The sequence below is a fragment of the Sus scrofa genome, chromosome 2 (genome assembly GCF_054392235.1).
Source record: "Sus scrofa isolate SSC_HxYL_T2T_F1_AM1 chromosome 2, Sscrofa_HxYL_maternal_Yorkshire_Landrace_v2.0, whole genome shotgun sequence".
NCBI classification, from domain to species: domain Eukaryota; kingdom Metazoa; phylum Chordata; class Mammalia; order Artiodactyla; family Suidae; genus Sus; species Sus scrofa.
The window spans coordinates 90441674-90467776 of NC_139384.1; the positions used below are offsets into that span (position 1 = coordinate 90441674).

A 26103-nucleotide genomic window follows, 5' to 3' on the forward strand; every position below is an offset into this window, starting at 1 on the left:
CCCCCAAATTCAGTCCACGTAGAAGCTGCATGACAGGACTGTGTGCGTAGGGCACTGAGACGTGGTAGATGAGTCCCGATCCTGCCGGGGGAGGTGGCGGGCACTAGGCAGAGCAGGGGTGGTGCTGGAGCTGAGATCTGAGGGAAGAGGCGGAAACGCAGGTGGGCGAGGTTTGAGAAGGGGGCGGGGCCTCCAAGCGGAGGACTCTTGTATGCAGATGCATGAAGGCTTGGGCGAGCACAGTGTCTAGGGAGCTGTGCGGAGTTTGGTTTGGTCAGAGCTTGAAATGTGAAGGTTGTGTGGAAGGAGATGAGAGTTGAGGAGCCTGGGCCCAGGGAGTTGAGGGCTCGATCGGCAGGGTAAGGAATGTGGCTTTTATCCAGGAGATTGTCTGTGGGGAGCCATTGAAGGTTCTTGGACAGGGTGCTTGTGACTGTCAGAACCAAGCTGGATAAAACGAAAGAGAAAGAGGTGTTGGAGTTCCCGTCGTGGCACAGCAGAAACGAATCCGACTAGGAACCATGAGGTTGCGGGTTCGATCCCTGGCCTTGCTCAGTGGGTTAAGGATCCGGCGTTGCCGTGAGCTGTGGTGTAGGTTGCAGACATGGCTTGGATCTGGAACTGCTGTGGCTGTGGTGTAGGCCGGCAGCTACAGCTCTGATTAGACCCCTAGAGTGGGAACCTCCATATGCCACAGGTTCAGCCCTAAAAGGTCAAAAGACAAAAAAAAAAAAAGAGAGAGAGAGAGTAAAGAGGTGTTACTGACCTGAGTTCTTGGCCTCCTTAATCAATAGAAACTGATAAGAGGTCAGACAAAATATTCAGGCAAGGCTTTATTCGGGCCCCTGCTGCAACAGAGGGGAGCAAAAACAAGCAGTATGTTCCCTTGTTCGCTCACTTCCCAAGGTGGGGCAAGCTGGTGCCTTACACGGAGTGAGTGTAGGGGCAGGTCCAGGCGTCCAACCAGAGGGGTGGCTTTGGTGGTTTGCCCACCCCTTTGGTTGTGTCGTGTACAAGGGGCACATGTAGTACCCTGCTTTTGCTCTCTGCTCTTCAGAAGTGGCAGTTGGTTGTTTTTTTTTTTCCTTCTGTATTTTGTTGTCCATAATTTGCCCCAACTGCACATGCACGTACGTATTTTTAATCCTTTATAGTTTGTATTTCGTTGCTCGAGGAGACACTTGTCCAAGTGCAAGCACTGCAGCCATTGCAGCCATGGGTCCCAGGTCCCAAGACCCAGCCTGTCTCACAGGAACAGCTCCAGAGAGGGTGAGGAAAGCCTCCATCAGAAGAGGAGGGATCAGGATGAGGGGGGTTGGGCAAGAGGAGGTCCTAAGCAGAGATGGGCAGCAGAACAGAAGTCTAAGGGCAAAACCAAGGTCTGCAAGTGAACATTTATTGCACCCATTTTGATAGTAAAATAATGGAAGCCACTTAAATGGCTGATAAGGGGGAATGGCCAATAAATTATAGGGTGGGGCATGGAATATTAAATATTAGGGCAAAAGCATGTGGTCTTAATATTTTCTTACTGGGAGTTTAGGGTTCGTAAATGCAAACTGTTGTGTTTAGAATGGATAAGCAGGGAGTTCTCGTCGTGGCTCAGTGGTTACTGAACCCGACTAGTATCCATGAGAACTCGAGTTCAATCCCTGGCCTCACTCAGTGGGTTAAGGATCTAGTGTTGCCATGAGCCGTGGTGTAGGTTGCAGATGTGGCTCGGATCTGGCATTGCTGTGGCTGTGGCTGTGGTGTAGGCCGGCAACTACAGCTCCTATTCGACCCCTAGCCTGGGAACCTCCATATGCCTTGGGTGCCGCCCTAAAAAGACAAAAAGACATACATACATACATACATAAAATGGATAAGCATGAGTTCCTGTCATGGCTCAGTGGTTAACCAACCCAGACTAGCATCCAAGAGGACACTGGTTCGATCCCTGGCTTCTCTCAGTGGGTCAAGAATCCGGCATTGCCATGAGCTGTGGTGTAGGTTGCATATGTGATTCAGATCCCGTGTTGCTGTGGCTGTGGTGTAGGCCGGCAGCTGTAGCTCCGATTCAACTCCTAGCCTGGGAACCTCCATATGCTGCAGATGCTGCCCTAAAACAGACAAAAAGACAAAAAAAAAAAAAAAAAAAAAAAAAGAATGGCTAATCATTGAGGTCCTTCTGTACAGCACAGGGAACTATATCCAGTCTCTTGGGATGGGCCATGATGGAAGATAATATAAGAAAGGGAATGTATGTGTATATATATACACACACATACATATGTGTATACACACACACACACACACATATATAACTGGGTCACTATGCTGTAGAGTAGAAATTGGCATATTGAAAATCAACTGTATTCTAATTTTAAAAATAAAAAAAATTAATAAACTAAAATTTTGTTGGTGAACACCCTGTAATACTGAAGTACAAATTTTAAAAAAAGCAAAAAACGAGAACAAGACTGTCTTGCCCGCAGCCACATGGAGGGTGGGTCTCACCATCCCCCAGGCTCTCCCTACCCAGGAACGTAGTCACAACCCCTCCTGCTCACAGAGCCCATGGTTTTTTCCCAGAGTCTTCTGATGGCACAAGAGTGAGAGGTGGGAGGGTCCCTTTGCACAGCTGACACTTCCCTTCCCTAAGACATGGGTGCCCCAGGCCTTTGTGACCTCTGGGGGCAAGAATTTCAGGGCGGGAAGCAGACCCCCTCTTTATCAAACATCATCTGTCCACCCATGCACACACATCTTCATGTCAACAGGCTGGAAGCATATGTCCAAAAATGGGAATATTTATGCTTGGTTGGTGGGGTTGTGGGTGGGTCTTATTCCTAAAATTTCCTGGAATAGTATATTGCCATTTTAATAAGAATGTTGAAAAACACACCCACATGCACAAAAAGCCCTGGTTGGATACAAATGCAGTAATACGTAGCCAGCCACACGAGCGTTTATTTTTCCAGCTGCTGTTAATGTAGTGACGAACTTGTAAATTCTGCCTGCCTTGCTTTGATACTGGATGGTCAGGGCACACGGATTTTCATTTCCTAAGAAATATCAGGTTTACTATGAATGGAGGGAAAATATGCTATCCAGGCTGAAATGGAATGAGCACGTCTCTTACAAATCCTGGCAGTTGGAGTTCCCTTCATGGCTCAGCAGTTAACCAACCCAGCTAGGATCCCTGAGGATGCAGGTTTGATCCCTGGCCTCGCTCAATGGGTTAAGGATCTGGTGTTGCCATGAGCTGTGGTATAGGTCGCAGACACGGCTTGGATCCCGAGTTGCTGTGGCTGTGGTATAGCCTGGCAGCTGCAGCTCTGATTCAACCCCTAGCCTGGGAACTTCCATTTGCCACGGATGCAGCCCTAAAAAAAAAAAAAAAAACCTGGCAGTTGATGTGGGCACTGTGATCCCATGTTCCTGGTTTTCTCAACCATACCTTTGAAGGCTGGTGTGTGAGCCTGGCTCTGGCCTTTGAGGGGCGGCCACTTTGGGTTCCCTGTTCCCTATATCACTTTAGGAACACAGGTGCAGCACATCGCCCATCTGTGGGACATTTCCAAGGCAGAGCCCGAGAGTAAGCTCCCAGTGGGGAGAGGGTAGGAAGAGTGTGGCCATCCGGGCCCTGGGCCCACTCTCAGGGTGGAGGTAGGCAAGGCTCCCGGAGCCGGAGAGTCTTGGGCAGGCTGGGCTCATGGCCCCGGGAGGAGTAACTGAGGTAGGACTAGCCCAACTATTTCCATTTTTGGACATCTGCATCCAGATGCAAATGTTGACACATCTGCTGATGCAAAGACGTGAGGGCTTGGGTGAAGGGGTGATGTTAGGTAAAGCAGGGGATCCATTTCCCTCTCTGAACTTCCTGCCCATCCTCAGGTCACCAAGACCTGGAACACCCATGCCCCAGGGAGGGGAGCTTCAGTGGCGCAGAGGGGTTCCCCCCCACCTCTCACCTCATCCCTCCCCTGGAGAAGAATCGGAGCGGGAAACAGGGCTGCAGGAGCAGGAGTGGCTGCGGCTCGGTCCCCTGGGTAGGGAGATCCCAGGAGAGGGTGAGACCCTCACTCTGTAAGGCCGTGGGTAAAGCAGGAGCTGCTGCTGTGGAGGTCTCCAGGGACCACCCCCACCACCACCCCCACCTCAGCCAGCTGTTGGCAGGCCGTGGGCACAAGTCCAGCCACTAGCTGACTGTCTCAGAGATCCCACCCCTGTCAGCATCTGCTCAGGCTCTAGGGATGGAACCCCTGGCAGGGTCCAAGGTGGGCACCTCAGCCAGCCTGGCTGCAGCTGGGACGGGTGGGAAAAGTTGGACTCGCCTCAGGACGTGAGTCTCTGTAGCCAGAACAGATTTTACCAGGTTTTCTGTTAGGCGTTCTCTAGCTGTGGCTCAAGGCACAGGTAACTCCCTCTGTGGGGACTCCAAGCCCGAGGCTGTGCTGCAACAGTCCCACCGTGATGCTTGGGTCTGGGCCACTGTCACGTGGACACAGGGTGGGCCAGCTCCCCTCGCCCTCGCCCTCCCCCATGCCTTGGTGGGTCACAGCCCCAAGAGACTGCACACCTGAGAGTGAATCTGCCTCCCACCAGCTGGTTGGCACTCCCTGCCCCCCACCCCAGGGCCTTGGTTTTCCCTTCTTCAACCCCTGACTTCAGAGGGAGGGTATAGAATCAGCAGCGGGGTAGGTGGAGGCACGCTGGGCCCTGGGGGGTGCCCAGTAGAGGACGACTGCTATGGATGACCTGTTCCCCTGGTCTGGGGTCACTCGGGCCCCTGGGGTGCCCTTCACTCAGAGCCGTCCATGTGGTCTCCATACGGCCCAGGGCTCAAGGGAGCAAGAGAGGGGAAACCAGCCTTTGAAAAGCTGTGGCCTCATTTACAACCCGGACGAACATCTCTGGGATTTCCTGAGGCTTCGCCTCATGTCAAGATAGAGGAGCCAACACCTCATGAAACCTCTTTTATGAGACACCAGCCAGTCCAGGTGGAGGCAGTGAGGGGTCTGGATATGAAGCCACGTGAGTTGGTTAACACAGTAGGTTTGCAGTCATGAGCTCGGTGCGTTTGATGAGTCTAGGGTGATGCCCCTCTTGTCATTAATAACCACTGTTATTTCTGAAAAAAAGTCTTCCCCAGACCCTGCCTCTGGAGCTTCTCACCAGTCAGCCTTTTTTAACAAATCACTCCCTTTTAGAAAAGAGCATCTGCAGAGAGGTGAGATTTTCCCTGGGGGTGGCCTAAAGTGTGTAATTGAGTGGTGTTTAGTACATTCACGGAATTGTACAACCATCACCACTCTGTAGATCCAGAACTTTTTCTTCTCCCTAAAGGAAAATCCATCTCCATTAGCAGACACTTCCCATCACCCCCTCCCCCAGCCCCTAGGAGCCCCAGGCTGTGCTGCTCATCTACCTGTTTCTGTGGATTTGCCTGTTTGGGACATTTAATATGCATGGATCCCTCCAATACATTACCGTTTGTGTCTGTCTTCTTTTACACAGCATAATGTCTTGGAGGTTCATCCATGGTATAGCCTGTATCAGCACCTCATTCCTTTTTTATGGCTGAATAATATTCCACGGGATGGATAGGCCACATTTTATCTATCCTTTATCACCATTGAGAGACATTTGGGTAGTTTCTATGTCTTGGTTCTTGTGAGTAATGCCACAGTGACCACACATCTACAAGTTTTTGTTCTTGGTTTACTTTGTAAATAATAATAACATTTTATTAAGCAGTGATGTGGACTTAGATGATCTCATTTTATCCTCAAGGAACCCTCTGGGTAGGTCTTGTAGTGATCTCCACTGTAAGATGAGAAAACTGAGACACAAAGAAAATAAGGTGTCCCACGTCACCTGGCTCATGGGTAGAGTGTCTGAAATGTCGTTGGTCCTGATGCTTCCTATCATTGAGGCCTTTTATTCATGACTCCAATGTGCAAAGAGCTGGTGGCTTGAGCCCAAGTCACCTGTACAGTGCACCAGCGCCTGGAAGTGGTCCAAACCCACCCCAGCCCTGACCTGGAAGAACATCCAGGAGGTGCAGAAGACTCTACTAGATCCTTCCTCGAGAAGTCAGGGTGGGATCACATTCCCTCCCCCCATCCTCACCTAAGCTTTGAGGACAAAGCGAAGTTCTGCCCCCAGACTGAAGGCCCAGGTTTCTATGGAACGTCCTGGGCCCCAGGGGACAGCTGAGCAAGGACATCTACAATCCACCCCCCGCCCCCCAAGAAAGAACGGGACAGTCTTCTGGGGGTAACAGAGCCCCTGGAGGACAAGGTAGCCACCAGCCCATGCTGAGTCCTGGGCCTGCAGAGACCCGGCCGAGAAGCCGCCCAAGCCGGGAAACAAGCCAGGCTCAAACCCTCCACATGACTTCAGCCGGGTTTCCTAACACAGACCCAGAAGGGGTTTGGGCTGGGCTCTTTTTTGGAGAATTCTGATCTGGTGGGGCAGGGGTGAGGAGGACCCATCCCTGGGGGAAGAGCTGGTTCCAGCTGGAGTGGAGCATTGGGCCTATGGCAGGGGTTCTCAAAGTTTGGTCCCTGGAGAGGTTCCAAAAATTAGAGTTAGAAATTACCAGGCTGCACTCAGACCTGGCTAGGAGGTGGGGCGGGGGTCAGGTCTGTGTGGTAACAGGACTGCCAGGTAATTTGCTTCTCAAGTCTTAGAACCCTGAACAGGAGGCCAATCTTCCTGATCACAGAGACTTTCAGGGGCCAGGCCTGAAGTGGAGGCCAGCCCAGGTTTGCATTCATGAGTGCCTGGAGCGCTCCCCGCTCCCCTCCCTCCCCACCCCCCTTGCAGGCCCTGCTTGACAGCTGGATTCACTTTACTTCCCAGCCAGCCAAGGAATAAGGCCGCCCTAAATCACAGCTGACATTCAGCTTTATGACGCCCCCCCACCCCCAGGAGTCAGGGGGCTCTTAGGAGGAGGTGGGGGGAGGAGTGTGGTCCCAGTGGTAGAAGCCAGGCTGGGCTTCTCCATCTGCTTTCCCACCTGAGTCCCACGTCTGGGCTCTGTTTTTCATTACACACCCCCATGGCGGGGTTGAGGGGGGGGAGTCAAAACCCCATTTCCCACTTTGGTGGGTGGGGGGAGCTTAAGAACATACCATTACCTTGGGCGGGGATACAGTTTCCATGAGACCCAGTGAACCCAGGGCACAACTGACTGGCACAGCCTCTCCCCCGACCCCAGCTTTTTGAGCTGGGCTGGACCCCCACAGGCTCCGTGACTGTGGTCACCAGTGGAGCATCCATGCCTGCCCTGAGGTCCCCACCTCCTCAGGGTCACATCCTCCTCCATCCCTGCCATTTGTCCCCCTCACACTCACAGGAGGACAAGGAAGTAGATGGGTTCCCAGCTTTACCTTCGTTCCACTGTTAGGATATAAACTCTGGGCCTGCCTAGGCTTCCCCAAAGGACCAATGTGGAAACAAAGAAAAAACCTGGAAGTTAAGCTTTTTTCTTCCCCCCTGAGCTTTTCATTCCCATCTTAATAACCCGACTTTCTGTCCAGGCAATGTAGGTGCCTCTGATCAGGAGCTGGGGTGCTCTCTGGCTCCAAAACAGCTGGAGCTGTAGCTCGGTGCCCACCAGCTGTGTGACTTTGGGCAGACAGCCCAACCTCTCTGGGCTTCAGCATCTCAGCTTAGAAACCCCATCCCCTCAGGAACTGTGCCAGAACCATGTTCTCCTCCAAAAGGATTCCAGTGGACTGTGAAACTCCACGATAGGGATCTCTCTGTTGATCAGACCAGGTCATGGGGAGAGCCAGACTCAAGATTGCGCCTCCCCTAGAAGTCCCTGGTTTCGCCATAGGAGCGAGAATGCGCAGGTTGGATTAAAGAAATCCAGGGCGCCCTTTGTTTGGTGAGTGCTGGAGAGTGTAATCCCCCTGGCCACTGCACTTTAGTGGGCAATAGTAGGGACTTGCCAGGAAATTATTAACCCAGCCACCCCCTTCACAGGCCCCTTTAGGTGCTAAGCTCCCAGTAAGGGGCCCTTCACCATGTCTCTCTGGGGGTGGCCATGGGAGCCTGCTGTGCGCCCCCTCTGCCTCCTGGGGGAGGTAGGGGTGGAGTGGGCTGGCAGCCACCACCATGGCTCGTGCAGCCTCCTTCTTCCTGGTGAGAGCTGGCTGCCAGCCTCACCATCCTCCCCCTCCAGTTGAAAGGAGGCTGTAAAAGCCACTCCCTAAGCATTTCTCAAAGTCTTAAAGGCAGGCATCCCCAGCTCAGATGGGTATTGATGAGTGAGGGGACAAGAAGGCTCAGAGGCTGGCTCTGCTTTGGGGACCGTGGCCATGCCAGGCCGCAGGCCCAGGGAGGCCAAAGCTGCTGGTTTTTTCAAGCGAGAAATCAGGACTTTGATATACAATTGCCCGATTTCGTAGCATTGGTCTCAGATGGCAGTGGGCCTAGCCAGACCCCCAGGGGCCATCTCTGCCTTGCCTCTCCCCAGGCTGTCCCTCTGTCCCAGCCTCTCCCTGATCCCAGTCTTCAAGCCCGCTATTCTAGGAGGGTCTCCCCCGCCTCAAGCACTTAGGAAACGTGCTGGACTCACTAGGTTCTTTGCAAATTTTGGTTGCATGGTTAAATTAATGGGGGTTTTTTCCTTCTTTTTTATGTAGTAAAATACACATTACAATAAAACTTCCCATCTTAATCATTGTACAGTTCAGCGTTACTAAGAACAGTCACGTTGTACATTTAAAAAAAAAAAAAAAAAAACAACTTACCTCTGTATCTCAGAGCTCTTCCTGTGTTTTGTTTTTGACTGGCACACAGATTATGGTAATTTAATCAAGCTCTAGTGCAGCAGGTTCCCAGTCTTCTCTCACCGGGGCTTGATGTGTCAGAAATCAAAATTGTTCTGTAACGAGAGGTGCCATTGGACATGTCCGAGGCATCCCCCATAATCAGACAGCTAACATTTCTAGTGAAATGTAGAAATATGCCCCCAAAGTGGGATGAAATTGTGGCTAATCCGCCTCACGTAAGGTCAGACTTGCCTCCAGATGAATCTGCAGCGATTGAAGGTCGACTCTGCAGCGATTGAAGGTCGACTCTGCTTAGCGCTCCTGGGACCTGGGCCGAGTCAGCCGAGGGGTGCGGGTCTCCGCGTGGAGTCCCTCGCCCGTCCAGCCCTGGTGGGCAGACACGGCGGAGGCAGGGTCTCCCTCACCACCTGGGTCCTTGGTCTCTCTGTGTCTGTTCTCTCAGCCCCTGGGAGCTGGCAGTGAGCGGCTCGCTGTGTGGGGACCGGGGAGGCAGCCTGTCCCTGGGGGCACTAGACCAGTGAGCACCCTCCAGGCTCTCTCAGCCCCACCCCAAGCCCGACAGACTTGCTTACTCTCATTTTCACAGGGGGATTTCTCGCATCTTCACAGTTCCCACTCGGCTTGGCAGCAGGTGCCTCCAGCTCTATCCCTCTCTTGGGCACTGTGTTTACCACGTGGATCTGGCAGGATTTACCAAAGACCTTTGTGTTATTTGCATGTGGTTTCCCAGCCGGCTCTCCTTGCTATCTGCCTCCACGCAGCCTCCTTCTGCGTCCTTCTCAGGCACAGGTACCAGGGTGGTGTCTTCCTACACGATGAGACCCACGTGCCCTGGGCCAGCAACCACGCCCTTCTGGGGGTGCACGTATAATCCCGAAATAGGGGCAGATGGGGTGTTTGGGCACATGTGTGCTTTCCATGGGCTCTGTGGAATTTGTTAACCCCTTCGAGGGTCAGCATCAAGAACATTGGGTAAAGGCACCAGACCCCTGCCTGCCTCTCCAATGTCTCCCCCGCCCCCGACTCCTACCACATGCTCAGGACAGCTCGCTGTCCCCTAGAACCAACCTCTCCCGCTCTGCCTGTGCATGAGTGGTTTCTTTGGCCCGGCCTGCCCTTCCTCCTGCTCTGCCTGCCTGCTCTCCCTCCACCCTTGCCATGGCCACCCACCACAGGATGGGATCTGCTGCGGGTGGGAGATGAACAGCCTGGGGTGGTTCATCCTGCAGGTAGGAGATTGCTGTGGAGATGTGGGGAGCTGGGAAAATGTGCCTGGGGATGTCAGGCGGTGGAATCCTAGGCCCAGATGGCTGGTTGCAGGAGGTGACGGAGAGAAGAGAATTTAAGAAACTGGGATTTCTGGAGTTCCCACTGTGGCTCAACAGTAATGAACCTAGCTAGTATCCATGAGGATGCGGGTTCGACCCCTGGCCTCCCTCAGTGGGTTAAGGATCTAGTAGTGCATTGAGCTGTGATGTAGGTCGCAGACACAGCTCAGATCCCACATTGCCATGGCTGTGGCATAGGCCAGCACCTGCAGTTCCAATTTGACCCCTAGCCTGGGAACCTCCATATGCTGCAGGTGCAGCCCTAAAAAGAGAAGGAAGGGAGGGAGGGAGGAAGGGAGGGAAAGAGAAGGGAAAGGAAGGAAAGGAAAGGAAAGGAAAGGAAAGGAAAGGAAAGGAAAGGAAGGAAATGGAAAGGAAAGAAACCAGGATTTTTGGCTTCTCTGTGACTTGCCTTGAGCAGGTTTTGTTAAGCCGATTTCAGGACTGTCCAGTGGGTGATTTGGGGCTCCTTCTCCAGCAGGCTGGGGTAACCCAGTACCTTGGAGATTGTGTAGGGCAGCATTCTGCCCCTTAAACACCGTGAGGTCCATCTGTCCCTCACCAGAGGTGAGGAATGTACTCGCTGTGCCTGGGCTTGGAAGGAAAGGCATTCAGATCTAACAGATGTGAAACAGCAGCCCATGATGAGATCCTATTTATTCGGATTACATTCACAGTGGCTCTGCTGGACCGATACAGCATCGCTCTCCCCTGCCCAACACTGACTTGCGCATTTCCCTGTGGGTTACCCCCCGTGTCACCATCACCCTTGTGCAGCTTCCTTCCAGACTCGGTAAAATAGGCTTCGGGGCTGTCAGATTTGTCCTTGAGGCGTCCCATGGCCCACCACCCATCTGAGGGCCAATTAGATAGTCAAGTTACTGCGACTTCTGGGGTGTCAGATGGGGCAAGGGCCCACTCCACAGTGCCATGGCTTCCACGAGGGACGGTGAAAGTGGCAGGGTTTGCTTGGAGGGTGTCCTCAAAAGCTGCCTATTGAAGTTCCCCTGCCACTCCCCGCCTGGCTAAGTCCTCATTTAGCTTCCTGAGCCCTCTATTCATCCAAAGGCACTTATCTCAGGGAAGTAAACAGGATATGACTTATGCCCTGGGGGCGGGAGAGGACCGCAATTGCCTCTAGAAAGCTGGAGAAACCCCTTTATGTAAATAAACTTCCTCTCTGTCATCCCCCTAGCTGCGTGGCCTTGGGCAAGTCCCCTCCCTCTCCTCTTCCATTAAATGGAAATAAGTGGCTGAACAGGCAGGATCATGCAAAAGTAGAGGGGGGTGATGAAAGCCTCTAACTCAAGGTCTGGTTCATAAAGAGCAGTTGCGGTCACCTGGCTTCCGTTCTTGGGAGACCAGCAGCACCTCTGCAACACACAGGGCGCCGGTCCTGGCACAGGCAGCCCTGGGCTCCTGCCCAACTCCATTTGCCAGCTGGGGGGTCCTGCGTGGCTTACTTCACCTCTTCCAGCCTTCATTTCCTCACCTGAGAAATGGGAATGATAAAGCCAACTTCTCAGCGGTGTTGTGAAGACAGAGTTGTCCACATTTAAACAAAGGTTCATAGCATGCCCGCCAGTCCAACGAGAGGATGCATAAATCGATAAGGCAAATGAAAATCTCTGAGCTGCTGAGTGGAGCTCCCATTTAGCAGGAGACAAGGCCAAAATAAGGACTAGAATGCATTCATCATGTAGTATTTCAGAAGATGACACATGCTATGGAAAATAGCAGACAGGGAGTTCCCATCTTGGCTGAGTGGTGAACAAATCCAACTAGGAACCGTGAGGTTGAGGGTTCGATCCCTGGCCTTGCTCAGTGGGTTAAGGATCTGGCGTTGCCATGTGGTGTAGGTGGTAGATGCGGCTCGGATCCCAAGTTGCTGTGGCTCTGGCGTAGGCCGGCAGCTACAGCTCCGATTCGACCTCTAGCCTGGGAACCTCCATATGCCGCGGGAAGCGGCCCTAGAAAAGGCAAAAAGACAAAAAGAAAAAAAAGAAAATAGCAGACAGATGAATGCAAGTGAGGCATAGAATGTGTGTGTGCCTACAGCAGGTGTGACATTGCCAGTTTCTCCACATCCCACCAAGGCTTGTTGTTGTCGGACTTCTTGATTCTAACCATCCCAGGGGTAGGAGTTGTACCCACTGTGGGTTTAGTCAACTCGTTTTCAGTGCTTTGCTAAGGCCGGATGCTGTCGACACCTTCAGTGCATCATTCATCCAGCCCTGCGAGGAGATGCTGCTCCCGGCCTCACCTTCCAGATGAGGAAACTGAGGGACAGAGCAGGGCAGAGCCAGGTGGCAAACAGAGGCAGCCTGACTCCTGACTCTGACCAAAAACCTTACAGAGGAGTGGGAGGCACGCCCATGAACTGCTGTCCACAACGTAACTCCATCTGGCTCCAGTGTAGGGGGTGCAGGAAAGCCTGCAGGGATGATGAGCTATCAAGGAGGAAAGGGGGTGACAGCAGAACTAGGCCTGGAAGGGTGAATAGGAGCGTGTCCGGTGGGGAGGTATGGCGGGAAGGTCACAGCAGGGTGGAGGGGTGTGCAGAGACTGGGAAGGGCAGAGGTCTGGTTCAGGTGACCAGGGTGGCCAGACCCTTGCCACCTCCTCATTACACTCCTTGCTACTCTGTTATCCACTTCAGAAAAATATATATATATATATTTGTCTTTTTAGGGCCATACCCTGTGGCATATGGCAGTTCCCAGGCTAGAGGTCAAGTTGGAGCCATAGCTGCTGGCCTACACCATAGCTCATGGCAACACCAGATCCTTAACCCACTGAGCGAGGCCAGGGATCGAACCCGCATCCTCATGGATCCTAGTTGGGTTCATTACCACTGAGCCACATTGGGAACTCCACCAAAATATGTTCAAATCAAATATTTCAGTTCCAGCAGAAGCCAGTGTGTGCTGAAAATTATACCCTCCAGGGTCCACTTGATTGAAAATAAAACACGAGTTACGTGAGGACCTCCCAGCACATAGAGGACTCAGTCATACACACCCAGCCTAAGTGAACTGGTCCACATGCAACTGACAGAAAGTCAAGACAGAAGTCGTCGAGTGCTGGTGTTCCATCCCACGCCTCGCCCCCCACCCCAAGGTGCTCCTTGTAGTCCCTGGAGTGAGGAGTGAGTGAAGGAGAGGGTTTGCTCCTGCCTGAGCAGCGGATCAGCCCCTGGGCTGGCCATGTCCCTCCCCAGGCGAACATCCTGCTAAGGTGTGTTTAAAAGTACCTGCTTTTTCCCCAGATGGTGATTTTGGCACCCACCGGTCCTGTGGGAGGGAGCAAAAATGAGAAGCCTTTGTGGGGACTGTGCCTTTGAATGGGTTTTGCCCAGCGTGATCTCATAGGGCCAAAACTGTGATGTGTGTGCGATACCTGGAGGGCTCCCTCCAGCTGGGGAGCTGGGACGGGAATAGCAGATTGGGTTCTGCCCACCCAGGTGCAGAGGGAGGGCCCCACCCCTGAGAAGTAGCCTGCATCCCACTGCTCAGGTGCTGCTGGGCTTTGACATCATGCGTTCATTTCATCCCCAGAGTGAGTTGAGCAGCGAGAGGACCTCGGTCCTTATCTTCCTTGGGAAAAGAATTCAACAAGGAGACCAAGACTGTGAAGCAGAGTTTATTAAAAGCACAGCGTGCGTGGTAGAGCACAGAGGGCCGAGCTCACGGAATGAGCTGTGTGCAACAGAGGTGGCTTGAATTGCTTGTATAGGTGGATAGTCCTCCAGGTTGTCGGGGCAGGGGGTTGTTTCTAGCCAGCTGTTGTTTGTACCCACATTTGGCCTGACTCAGGGTCCTTCCTGGTGGGCACGTGCATCTTTTAGCCAAGATGGATTTCAGCATGAAGGTTGCTGGGAGCTTGGCAGACATGTTATGGGCTGGCGACCCCTCTCTCCTTAGGTCTCTTCCCTGGATTGAGGACCTTCTCTGTGCATGTGTTGGTCTGCAAAGTCCCTCTCAACCAGGTAGGGCGAGAGGAAATTGTGGTCACCTTGTCTTTCACCTCACTGGGGCTTAACTCAACGTGTCATCAGGAGACGGGCCACAGTGGCTGAGCCTGAGGCCTAGTTATCTCCCATCTCAATAGCAACTCCTATCTAATTGCTGTTGCTGTGCTCATTTTATAGCTGAGAAAGCCGGGACGAGGTGAGGGAGCCAACCCACCTGGGACCTAAGGGTATCAAGCCAGCTAGTAAGTGACAGTCCCAGTTCTCCAGCTGGGTCAGAAGGTTTGAGGGTCTTTCAGGCCTTCATTTTTTTACCAAGGAGGTTGATTTCTTGTTCCCACAGCACTCATCATTTCTCCTAAGAAGCCTGAAACTGGCGCTCCTCACCCCTTTGCAGTCACTGTTGCTCCTGCCCCCCATCTCTGCACCCACCCCCTCCCCCAAGCGCACCTCTGATATTTTACTTCTCTAGATGCTGCTCTGGTTTCTTAGTCCTGTGTTTTCCCCTTTGGCATCATCTGTCCTTCCTCCTTCATTTCCTCTTGGCTGTATATTTCTGTTTAATAAGGCCAGGCCTGACTCTGGCACCCGAATCAGCAACTAAGCCCCTTGCCTAAAAGCTTTAATTAGAAACAGAAAACTGGAGGAAATGGCTCGCCTGCCAAGTCTGTAAATTACGCCAGGGCCCGCAGCCAAGCCAGGTCTGCACTGGGGACCTGGAATGTTCAGAGGCACTTCTCTCGGGAGGAACAACCTCCCTCAAGGCCTCCTGACCCTGCCCCCACCACCCACCTCTTCAGGTCCCACCTTCACCCGAGTCAGTCCCCATCTTCAGAGGATTAGCGTCTGCTGCCCCATCACCTTCTTTCTTAAAAAGGAGCCAGAAATCCTGAGTGGGGTACAAAAATGCCTTTTAACTCTAGGCAGCTAATTCACATGTTTTTAAACTGCTCTGCACACCAGGCAAAATATGTCTGTGGGCTGTCATTGTGCAACCTCTAATCTAAAAATTTTACTGGATTTCCTCATATAGAGTGGGTCGGGTTTGATATTTTTTTCCCCTAAAATCCTTTTAAGCCAACTTATTAGATCTTGAGAACAGTGTTCTAGAGTTGAAGCTAAATCTGAAGGTGTTAATTCTGGTTGGTAGTAGCTATAAAATTAACACTTGGAAACATTTTCAGCCTCAGATTCAGAGTTGAACCTGGGAACCCCCTGGTGCAGTGGGGTGTGGATGGGAGTTGGCTTTGCACTGAGAGACTCAGCTGGGGGGTCAGGAGGTGGTGGGCTCAGAGATGAGATCTGGGGAGGATGTTCTTACCTTGGTAGGAAACCCACACCCAGTAGGGATCATGGAATTGGGACTCTGCCTGGAGGGGCAGAGGTGGGTGGGAGAGCTGTGAGCCAGGGCAAGGCACGGGGGGGTGGTGCCAGGACCAGTCAGCCCAGGAAGCCAAGGACGTTGCCCCAGAAGGAGGCTTGGACTGCCTGGGTCCTGGTCTCCTAGAGTCCTGGTCTCCAGTGTCAGTCTGGCCAGCCTGATGTCACGTAGCTCAGCCAAGTGGGGCTGGGGGACTTGGAGGCAGAGCTGAACCCCTGGAGACTCATCTGACCCATCACCTGCAGCTGGCAAAGCCAGGCCCACAGCTCAGCCCTCTTTCAGCTATCCTGCCTGCTCGGCATCCCTTAATAGTAAGATCTTAGAGTAAAAGGACCAGTCGTGTGAATGCAAGCATGTCATTTTGCCCTTCTTGGCCGGTAAGTGGGGCCGGGGGCAGCACCTGTCTTGGTTTGGGGGCTGCTACCTGGTGATGCTGCTTGAACCACTTAGGATAAGGAAGTAGAGATACTTGGATGTGAGTTTCAGGTTCCGACTCATCAGCTCTGCAGAGAGCCTTTCCTTTGACACTTTCAACATGAGGACCGAAAACCATGCTCAGGGTCTACAGCCTGGCTCCACACTCTCCTGCAGGGGGTGTCTTTTGAGCAGCAGCTCTGTGCCCCCTTCATGATTCCTTTAGCTCAGGGCCATCCAACTGGCAAGGGCTCTGCCTAAGAGATGTGATCATCACAGGGATGTTGATGTAGGATCCTGCAGTGGGGACGCTTGGTATCACCTTGGCTCTGCTCTGAGTGCCAGGACTAGCTGTGCTTTTCCTGGGCTGCTGGTTGGTTTTGGGGCTTAGATATCGTGAATCATTTCAATGGATGCATTTACATATCCACGTGACTCTATCAATTGGGGGCCCAAGTCTCGAAAGGGTAACCCCTGGAGGGTCACAGCACATGAGCAGTTGTTCGTTTCTCTTTCTCCTCCTCACACCTGCCTGTCTGGGTTACCATCCCTTCTCTCCAGTTGCACTGGTTAGGATTTGCTGCGGTGAGGAGTACCCCCCACACGCTGGGAGTGCCTGCATCTGCCAGCAGGGGACTGGTAGCAGGCAAGGGGAAAAGCATGTTCATGGCCTTAGAGCCCAGGAACAATAAAAAGTCCTCGTTGTCCAAATAAACAGCCATACTTGACTTGGAGTCATGCCAAGTGTGCCAGGTCTTCCTGGATAAAAGCTTCCGAGGAGCTTGCTGGTTGAGCTACTTTAGAGGAGTATGACTTCTGACTGCCCATCCTGGCCCTGCTGCTGTCCTCCACGGGACACTATGGGAGATCCTACTGCCCAGCCTGTGGGGCTCCCCCTCCCTAGCCTGCCATCCTGGCTGGGTGGACTTGATTTTCTCTTATGCCTTTCTCACACCAAAAGTTTTAGACAAAAATGAGTTGATCCAGGCTTACCCGCTTCCGTAGCTTGTCTCAAACTGTCCCCACAGCTGTTCCTTGCCTGCCCTCTCAACAGTCTAAGTCCTTCTCGCCCTGAAGCCCCTGCTCCAATACTGCCACCCTCTTTTTATTTATTTTTTTATTTTATTTTATTTGCTTTTTAGGGCCACACCTGCGGCACATGGAAGTTCCCAGGCTAGGGGTCGAATGGGAGCTACAGCTGCCCGTCGGAGCCCCAGCCACAGCAACACGGGATCCAGGCTGCGTCTGCAACCTATACCACAGCTCACAGCAACACTGGATCGCTGACCCACTGAATGAGGCCAGGGATCAAACCCACATCCTCATAGATACTAGTCAGATTCATTGCCACTGCCCCACAACGGAAACTCCAATACCGCCTTCTTGATAAAGCCTTCCCTGATGCCCGCTGTGCAGAAATGAAGCCTCTGACCCAGTGAATTTCCTTAGTGCTTTGGGGCATCTCCCTTAGAGTGGTTCTCCTGTGTGCACAGCGTGCCGTCTGCCTGGCTCTGAGCTCCTCAAGGCTTGGAGCTCCTGGGTCTTGTCTGTCTCCACTCTCTGCAGTGCCCAGCGGGGCTGGGACCCCAGGAGGGTGGCGGGTGTACACCTGTGGACTAGCATAGAGGTGTGCACCTACCTGCTGCTGCCCCGGAATGGTTTCTGTTTTGTTTAATTGTATTGAAGCAGAGTTGATTTACAATACTGTGTTAATTTCTGCTGCACAGCAGAGAGAAGCAACTATACATATACACCTATCCATTCCCCTTAGGTTATCATAGGATGTTGAGTAGATTGCTCTGTGCTCTACGGCAGGTTCCCGTTGACCATCCATTCTGCACGCCATAGTGTGCACGTGCCGTCCCAAGCTCCCAAACCTTCCCTTCCCCATCCCCTTCCCCTTTGGTAGAATGGTTTCTTCACTTGGAAGCAAGACGTCCCCCAAAGGGGGAAGAGGGTGCATTTGGATAGTGCCACAGAAAGAAAAGAACAGTTATGGGATGGCAGCCTGCATTTGTTCAGAACCAGAATAAGACAAGCCCTCTGGGGAGTTCCCGTCATGGCACAGCGGAAACGAATCTGACTAGGAACCATGAGGTTTCGGGTTCGATCTCTGGCCTCACTCAGTGGGTTTTAAGGATCCTGCGTTGCTGTGGCTGTGGTGTAGGCTGGCGGCTACAGCTCTGATTAGACCCCTAGCCTGGGAACCTCCATATGCCGCGGGTGCAGCCCTAAAAACACAAACAAAAGACAAGCCCTCTGAAGCCTGCTCAGCCCCAGATATGGTCCCCAGCCTCCCTAACACTAGGAGCTCCCTGCTTGTATGGCAGAATCTCATATCCACCTCTGGGTCTCCTCCGTTTAACGTGGTGATGAGGCCAGTTGCTCCAGCCCACAAGGAATCCCACCCAGTCTTCAGGGGGCACAGTTGTCCATATGGATGTGCAGACTCCTTGATTCCCAAATATAAACTGCTTCAGGAAAATGGAGGTCATTTCATGTTTTATGTGAACTTCCCGGTAAGCCAGCTGTGCTCCCTCCTTGGTACAGAGGAGAAACGAGGGCACACAGAGGGGTGACCTGCTCAAGGCCATGCACCCTTGTCAGACGTGGAGCTCCTGTCAGCTTAATTACCAGAAATGCGTGTCAGTGAAGCAGCCCACATCTGGACATCATCAAGCAGCTTGGAGCCAATGGCATCAGATGTTTGCAAGCAGATCGCGATAGCACTGATTTATATTCCAGCGGTCCCCTTGGATAATGATTTGGCCACAGGAAAAAAATTGGACCTGCCTGCAACTGTGTTTTGTCTGATAGCAAATGGACTGCTCAACAGTCAGAGCAAAACCTGCTCCGAGAAGGGTCTTAAAGTCCTGCTGTGTGAAATTCGATGTCAGCAAACACTCACCTAGTGCCCACCCTATTCCAGACCTGGAGGTACAGAAGGCATGACCCAGCTGGTATGACCAGAAGGCTGGCACACTGAGCAGGGATGCAAAATGGGTGTCCTGGGCCATGGAGGGAGGGCAAGACCTGCTTCCTGGGTGAAGGAGAGAGCTGGAAAAGTCTTTATAGGAGGGGTGACACCTGCTCTGGTCTAAACAATAGATGTGACGTTGACAAGCATGGGGACAGGCCAGGAGGAGGGAAGTGCTTCTGGGAAGGTGGGGGCAGGGTGCTGTCCCTTCCAGGGAAAACTGCAGTGGTTGGAAGTCAGATAGAGAGACGCAGGGTTTGTTCTGGTCACGGTGATGAGTTTTGAGGGGAGGTACTCTGAAAACACTTTCCCAGGGGGTCGGGGGATAGGGTGGAAAATGGCCTGGAAGGGTGGGATGGGATGCGGGTACAGAAGAGGCTTTGGACAGAAGTGTATGTGAGAGAAGGTGGGGTCAGATGGGGACCAGCTCAGGAGATGGTGAGGCAGGGGCAGCAGTGGCATAGAAGGGAGACCCCAGCAGCTGGGTGGAACTGAATGAGCAGGGGCTCAGAGTAAAGGGGACCTGGAGCCCTAGAGGACGGAGGCAGCGGCACCTACCTCAAGGTGCAGAGGGAACCCCAGGCACAGGCAGGTACCTGCCTCCACTCCAGATGCCTGGACTGAGAGCAGCCCCTGCAGCCCGCAGAGCTCCTAAGTGACCCTCTGGGTCCAGTTGGAAGGAGAAGATGAATGAGACCCAGCCCTGTTGTGGGGGTTCTCAGCCTGGTAGGGAAGATGGGTCTGTAACCGGTGGGACGCCCTTTCTGATGGAGGGAGGCAGCAGGTGTGGAGGATGCTCCACGGCAGATGATCCTGGTCACTGAGAGGTTCATCTTGCAGGATGTGAGGACTGAAGCAGGTGGAGGGAGGGTGAGCAAGCCTTGAACCTAGCCTGTCTGCCTCCCAAGCCCTCACTGCCCTGACCACTCCCCTTTCTGCCTCGCACCCGGACTCAGCCCAAGGGGACCCACGCTCTGGCCTCAACGAGCTCCCAGTGTAACAGGGAGACCCTACCAGGCAGGGTGGGGGGCAGGTGATGTCAAGGCCTGGGCTTGGAGAATGAGGGGGCTGGCTGTCCCGAAGGAGAACAGACAACACAAACATCAAAGCCATCAAGGAGGGACATGGGCATCAAATGGTCCCTTGGACGCTGAGTGGTCCATGGGCCGAACCTGGGTCATGAGGTAGAGGCTGGGAAGCAGTGAGGTGGGCTCAAGCCAGACCTTCATACCTGCCAAGAGGCTTGTTCATGATCCTTAGGCATCAAGAGGACACAGGACGGTTTGGCCAGAGGGGATGGTGGAATCAGATCCAACCCCTGAGAGGGGGGCCAGGGGGAGGCCAGCCAGAAGCTAAGCCAGAGATGGTGGCGCCTGGGCCTCTCATAAAGGCTTCAGTGCCCCCAGGACACCCCCTCACTGCACATCAAAGCCCAGCCTCGGTCTCCCACACTGTCTGCCTAAACAGGGTTTCCTGTGCACAACTGGGGCTGGATCCCAGCTATTTAGCTAATGTTCTTGGATGGAGTCCCAAGACAACAGTTTTGCTTATTAAAACAACAACAACAACAAAGTAACATTACAAAGCCCACCCCCAAAGAGAAATTGTAAAGAGGTTGTTATGGCCCCTACCGTTTATTGCTTCATTGATTTATCAGTTTCCACGGACATTTATTGGCCTGACTGGATGGTCCCTGTTGCTTAAGCCCAGGCTGTATTTACAAGGGCTGTGGGAGGAAGCTACCCCCAACCCAGTCTTCCAAGCCTGCCGTTAGTGCAAGGGCACAGGAACGTGGGTACATCGGAGCCTGAGTCCTAGACAGGCTCCGTGTGGGCTTACTCTCGAAACCTAGCAGTTTGTGCCCTGTATCAGCAGCCAACTGCCCTGCCGGGGTTGGGGGGAGCTCCCAGTGGGGCACATCAGCAGAGTCATAGCAGCTGGGGGTGCTTTTTACAGACCCAGGTACCTGAGACCCACCCCAAACCCCAGGGCTCCATCCCTGGGAGACAGGAAGAGGGCTCTAGGTGATTCTGCTACTTAAGATGCAACTGCTGGACAAGGTGATTTCCAAGGGCCTCCCCCGACCCATCTAGACCCATAATCCAGCATCTCTCCATGTTGGAGAGGGGGAGGAGCGGGCTCAGGGAGGCACAGCCCTCATGGACCTCCTGCCCCCGTGGCTCACCATCCTGGGGACCGGGAACTGCCATCCCACAAGCCAAAAGCTTCACATGCCAGAAATGAGGAGAGCAGCTGTCAGGATGTTTGAAGGAAGAAGAAGAGCTTCTCCCCAGGGGTGGGGGATGTGCGTAACTCACTTCTCAGACTTGGAAAGGAGGGGTGAGTGTGGACAGGAGGAACGGGGGCAGGGCCAGGGAAGTGGCCCAGAAAAGAACAGGCCCCAGGATGGCAAAAATGTACAGAAGAATATGCTCGGCTTTTAAAAGTCTGTTTGGCACAAGGGGAAGAAAGGAGAGCCAGACATGTGGCCAGGGAGCTGGGGTGCAGATTTAGCAGGCAGCAGCCAGAGCAGAATTGTGGCTCGGGTCCCATGTTTCCATTTCTGCTTCAGGTAAGGAGCGTCTGATGGAGAGCAGCGGGGAGGGACACACAGGGGCGGTTGCAAAAGCCTCTGTCACAAAGCAGGTGCAGAAAGCATTTGATGGATCCCATTTCATGCATTTGAATCTCCAGGTCCAGATGAATTGTGCCTGGAGTGCAGAAAGATCTCGCTAGTATGATCCTAGAGACGTGGCCTTGGCTTTGAGAAAGAACAGAAGATGCAGTGTAACGTCAGAACTGTCCCATTTTCAGAGGGATGGATTCTAGAAACTCCAAGTGGTTGAGCCAGACAGGGACCTAGGGCTGCTGTCTAGAGCAGATGAGGAAACAAAGGGTCCATGAGCCCTGGAACCAGACAACAGTGAGCATCAGGGCCCACCAGGTATAAGCCATCTGCTGAGCTGGTCTCCTGCGTGACTGTGGGTCAAGGGAGTGTTCAATCCCAGTGCATTTGGACTTCAGATGGGTTGACACAATGCCCAGTCTTTTTGTCTGTGAAGGAATCATTTGGACTAGTGTTGGGCTGGGAGTGTAGCTGGTTGGTTAATGGTCACAGCAATCTAATCAGAGCAGCCACTGGCCCATAGGAAGACTCAATAACCATTGAATGAATGAATGAATGAATGAATGAGTGGGCCACTGTCAGCCAGGAGGAAATTTTTTTTCTTGTGGACTATAATTTCATATGTAGGCCTACCCTGTTCATGGTTTTTAACAACTTGGAGACATAAAATGTGTCCAGTGATCACATTTGCTGATGACAAGAGGATGATAGTACCTATAGCCAAGGACAGGGTTTAAATTAACTAAAACCTTGATTAAACTGTAACTATAGGTAATGCACTAATGATGAATGTGAGACAGTTGTGCCATGTTGGTCTCCCCAAGTTCCACTTACACCCGAGAGGATATGTTTTGTCATCTGACACCTGACTCAAACTGGTTTAAACCAACAGAAAAAAAAAAAAAGGGTGGACTGTTGATTTGACCTCAGAAGGATGGGTCTGAGTGTTCCTGTGGGGGCAGTAGGACACCCCTGTCCCCAGTGCTTGGGTCTGCCTTGCTCCATGCTGGCTTTATCTTTAGGAGGTGGAGCACTCGAAACTCTAGCCTTCCTATAGCTCAACCAAAGAATGTCTCTCCTAACAGTTCCAGCAGAAGCCCCATGACTGAGTTCCTTTGGTGGCATGTCTGTCTCTGAGCCAAATACTATGGCCAGAAAAACAAGAGCGTGCCATTGGGTCAGGCCACAGTCACATGCCAGAAGCCAGGTTGCATGTGGGAGATCAAGACTTACCAAATCCATTGAACTGAGAGTGAGGAATGATGGCTGTCTCTGGAAAATTGAGGTGCTAAAGGCAAAAGAAGAGAAGGTAGGTGCTGGGCAGACCACAGGCACCCACCCTGTGAGGTCAGCCGTGGCCTGGCTAGAGTCTGTGTCAGCCAGGATGGGCACAGTGCGCTCAGGTTTGGTGGGACTCACCCTCCCTCCTCAGAATCACCTCCAGGCTGGGACCCTATCACTGAGGCTTCTTTGTGGCCCTGGCTCGAAGCTGAGATTCGAACCCTCATCCATCTAGCTCCAGACTCATGTTCCTTCTATTGCCTCAGGCTCTGGATAAAAATGGGACAGGTGTTGTTGACTGTAGGGGAAAGAAAGTTAATTCAAATTAAAAAAAAAATGGGACAGGTGTCTCCAACCACTGGCCCCCAGGAGCATTGGCTCTGAAGGCTTATCTTGAGCCAGCTGGCTGTCACTCACAGAAACATGCTTTCCTCTGCATGCCCCTGCCAGCCTGCAGTGTGTCAACTAGAAGAAGCTGGACTGAGGAAGCTTCTTCATTGTGAGAATGGCCTCATATCCTTGGGCGAGGAAGAAGGCAACCTTTGTGTAAATATCCAGTCTCCTGTATCTCCCACTCAGTACGCCCTTGGCAGCACCTGTGGCTCCCTGTATTATTTCAGCTTGTAGTTCACAGAGACTGCTTCAGAGTGAGTGGTAGGAAGACCCCAGGAGGGAAGGCGGGAGTCAGGATATGGAACCCACCTGGTCCTCTACCAGCTACAGGACCCACACCAGTTAGCTAGTCTCACTGGACCTTACTTTTCTTATCTGTAGGAGGGGACCCTGAAAGCTCATGCACATACTTGAAAGCATTTGTTTCAAGGCGACTGTGGTACCTGAAAGGGACGAGGGTCCAGGGCAGAGTGGGTGACCCCAGGAGTGGAGAGAGGAGCAGGTTGGAGATGTAGGGGAAATGGGAGTGCTCAGCCTGGAGGGTCCATTGAGGCTGAGGGAAGAAATGCATCCTCCAGGCAGGTGTGTGATGGAGGCAAGGATGAGGGACCAAGGTTTGGGTTGAGACACAGAGCTGGGAAGAAGAGCCTTCCAGGAGGGAGATGGAACCAGTGACGGAGTCGTGAGGGGATGTAGGATGAATGAGAAATCCGAGCACTTATTTATGCCTCCCTCAGGCCATGTGTGCCCCTGTTTACCCCAGGGCAGTTTCTCTGATCAAGGACACAAGAGCATTAATTAAACATCAAAAGGCCTTGACTCCACATAAGAAAGGCCTTCAAATCTCTTTCCATCCTTTCATTTGGTCCAAGAGATCATCTCAATTTGATCCAAGTGTATCTTTAGCATTCCTTTAATACTTGTTAATCTCCCTTTTTGCAAAGAGAACAGACCTCAGGCTAAACTCTTTCAGGTCAGGGTTTGGGTGAGAACTTTGTTGCACTGTGTAGCTTTCATTGTATATATATATATATTCTAACAGTAACCATTTATGGCATGCTGGCCTGGTTTTCCTTTTGCGGTAGAGACAGAGCTTCATTTCCCAACACATTTGCTTAACTAAGAAAAGCTAATTGAAAGAAAAAAATAGATTTAAAAATGGTGCAGAAGGTACAAAAATGGTTAAAGATCCAGACACTGACCCTCATAGCCGCTTCCAGCAGCCACCCTTCAATATGGCAAAATGGGACCAAATTGTGTCCTTGAGAGGTTCAGCCAGTCCCGCTTGCTGAGGCTGAAGCTGTGTCAAAAACTCCTTCCATTGTCCTTGACTATCCTGTTGACCTAGTAAAGCCCACGGAGCGTGTTCTCGCTCAAGCCTCCAAGTGCATCACGTTTTCTCTCCCATCACATTTGCTTTGGTGGCCAGTTTGCAGCCCAGAGACCTAGAGCACCTGTAGCTCTTTGCAGTTACAGATTCCCCCAGAGGACTTCGCTGCACCAGCACCGCAGCTGGTAGAAAGGCTTACCCTGAGTATGACAAGGACACCATTTCCTGCACACCTCCAGGGACTGGGCATTGCCTACCAGTTTCTGACATGTTTCTCCTTTGATCCTCTCTACAACCCAGCAAGGTAGGTAGTATCCTTAGGCCCATTTTTGAGGTGGGAAAACTGAAGCTTCCAGAGAGGCTTGCAGGGAGTCATACAGCCAGCACTCTGGGTGAGGGGTTCAAACCCAGCTCTGTGAGCTGCCTGTTCTCATGCTCTCCACCTGGCAGTATGTGGCCTCTGCCTGCGAGGGTCAGCTCCCCTCTGGGACCCCAGCCCTCCCACATGAGGCCCCACCAGGCTCCCCAGGGGTGCCTGGTTTCCACAGAACCTGGGTGTGTGCGTCATCCCTTCTCAGCCACCGCTACTTTAAAGTGACCTGTCCCCACTGGGGAAAGATTTTGCCATCTGATAACGAAACGTACGTTTCCTTGAAAATAACTTAGCGGCTTCTATTCTTATTCCACCTTCCATGAAATTCAGAGTGACTACATTTTCCCAACCAGAACCGCCCCCCCCCGCCCCCCCGCCTTGGTTTGACCAAGAATTTGGGGCCATTTCTGGGCAGGAGAGGCTGTCTCTGGGTGATGTGGTTTGCATCCCAGGCAATTTCCAGGGACCAGAGAAGAGAACTGTGGCATTGGAGCTGTGGGATTGGAGTTGTGACTTTCAGGGCATGGCTGCATGTCTCACATGAAGCCAGAGCCTCAGGAACAGCTTTTCTTTTTTTTTTTTTTTGTCTTTTTGCCATTTCTTCAGCTGCTCCCGCAGCATATGGAGGTTCCCAGGCTAGGGGTCAAATCAGAGCTGTAGCTGCCGGCCTACACCACAGCCACAGCCACAGCAACGCAGGATCCAAGCCATGTCTGCAACCTACACCACAGCTCACGCAACGCCGGATCCTCAACCCACTGAGCAAGGCCAGGGATCGAACCTGAAACCTCATGGTTCCTAGTTGGAGTCGTTAACCACTGTGCCATGACAGGAACTCCAGGAACAGCTTTTCTGCTTCCATAAACTTCATTCACCCTTGACCCCCCTGCCCCCCATGACCGCTCCCCCAAGACCCCCTCTCCACACCCTGCCTCTTCCCCCATCCAGCTCTCCTGCTCCCTCCTCCCCTTGAGGAAGAAACCTGGTTTCTGGGAGCCATTCCAGCCCTGCTCCACCTTCTGCCCGGAAATCAGCTGGGTCATTGGTGGAAACTGAGGCTCGCAGAGGTTAAATGACTTACCCAAGGTCATGCTAATTACTGCAGTGCTGGCGTCAAAGCCAGGTCCAACCTCCCAGAAAACCCACATCTTTCCACCCTGCCCACAGCTGCATCCTCTGCAGTGTCTCTCCCTGTAGCTCACCCTTCACTCTTCCAGAGACCAATTCGGAGGTCT

At 52.6% G+C, this 26103-nt stretch overlaps 1 protein-coding gene across 10 annotated transcripts in view; it reads left to right on the forward strand.

The window, feature by feature from the left end:
* COL23A1 (collagen type XXIII alpha 1 chain) overlaps positions 1-26103 on the forward strand; it is a 375676-nt gene that overhangs the window by 220229 nt on the left and 129344 nt on the right. The window contains exon 1 of one of the 10 annotated variants that reach the window (XM_085013699.1): positions 20502-21437. The exons of the other annotated variants lie outside the window; for them this stretch is intronic. Coding sequence (XP_084869825.1) covers positions 21417-21437 — 21 coding nt within the window. The 5' untranslated portion in view covers positions 20502-21416. Of the gene's footprint in view, positions 1-20501; positions 21438-26103 lie in introns of those variants that run through there. 10 annotated transcript variants of the gene reach the window in all.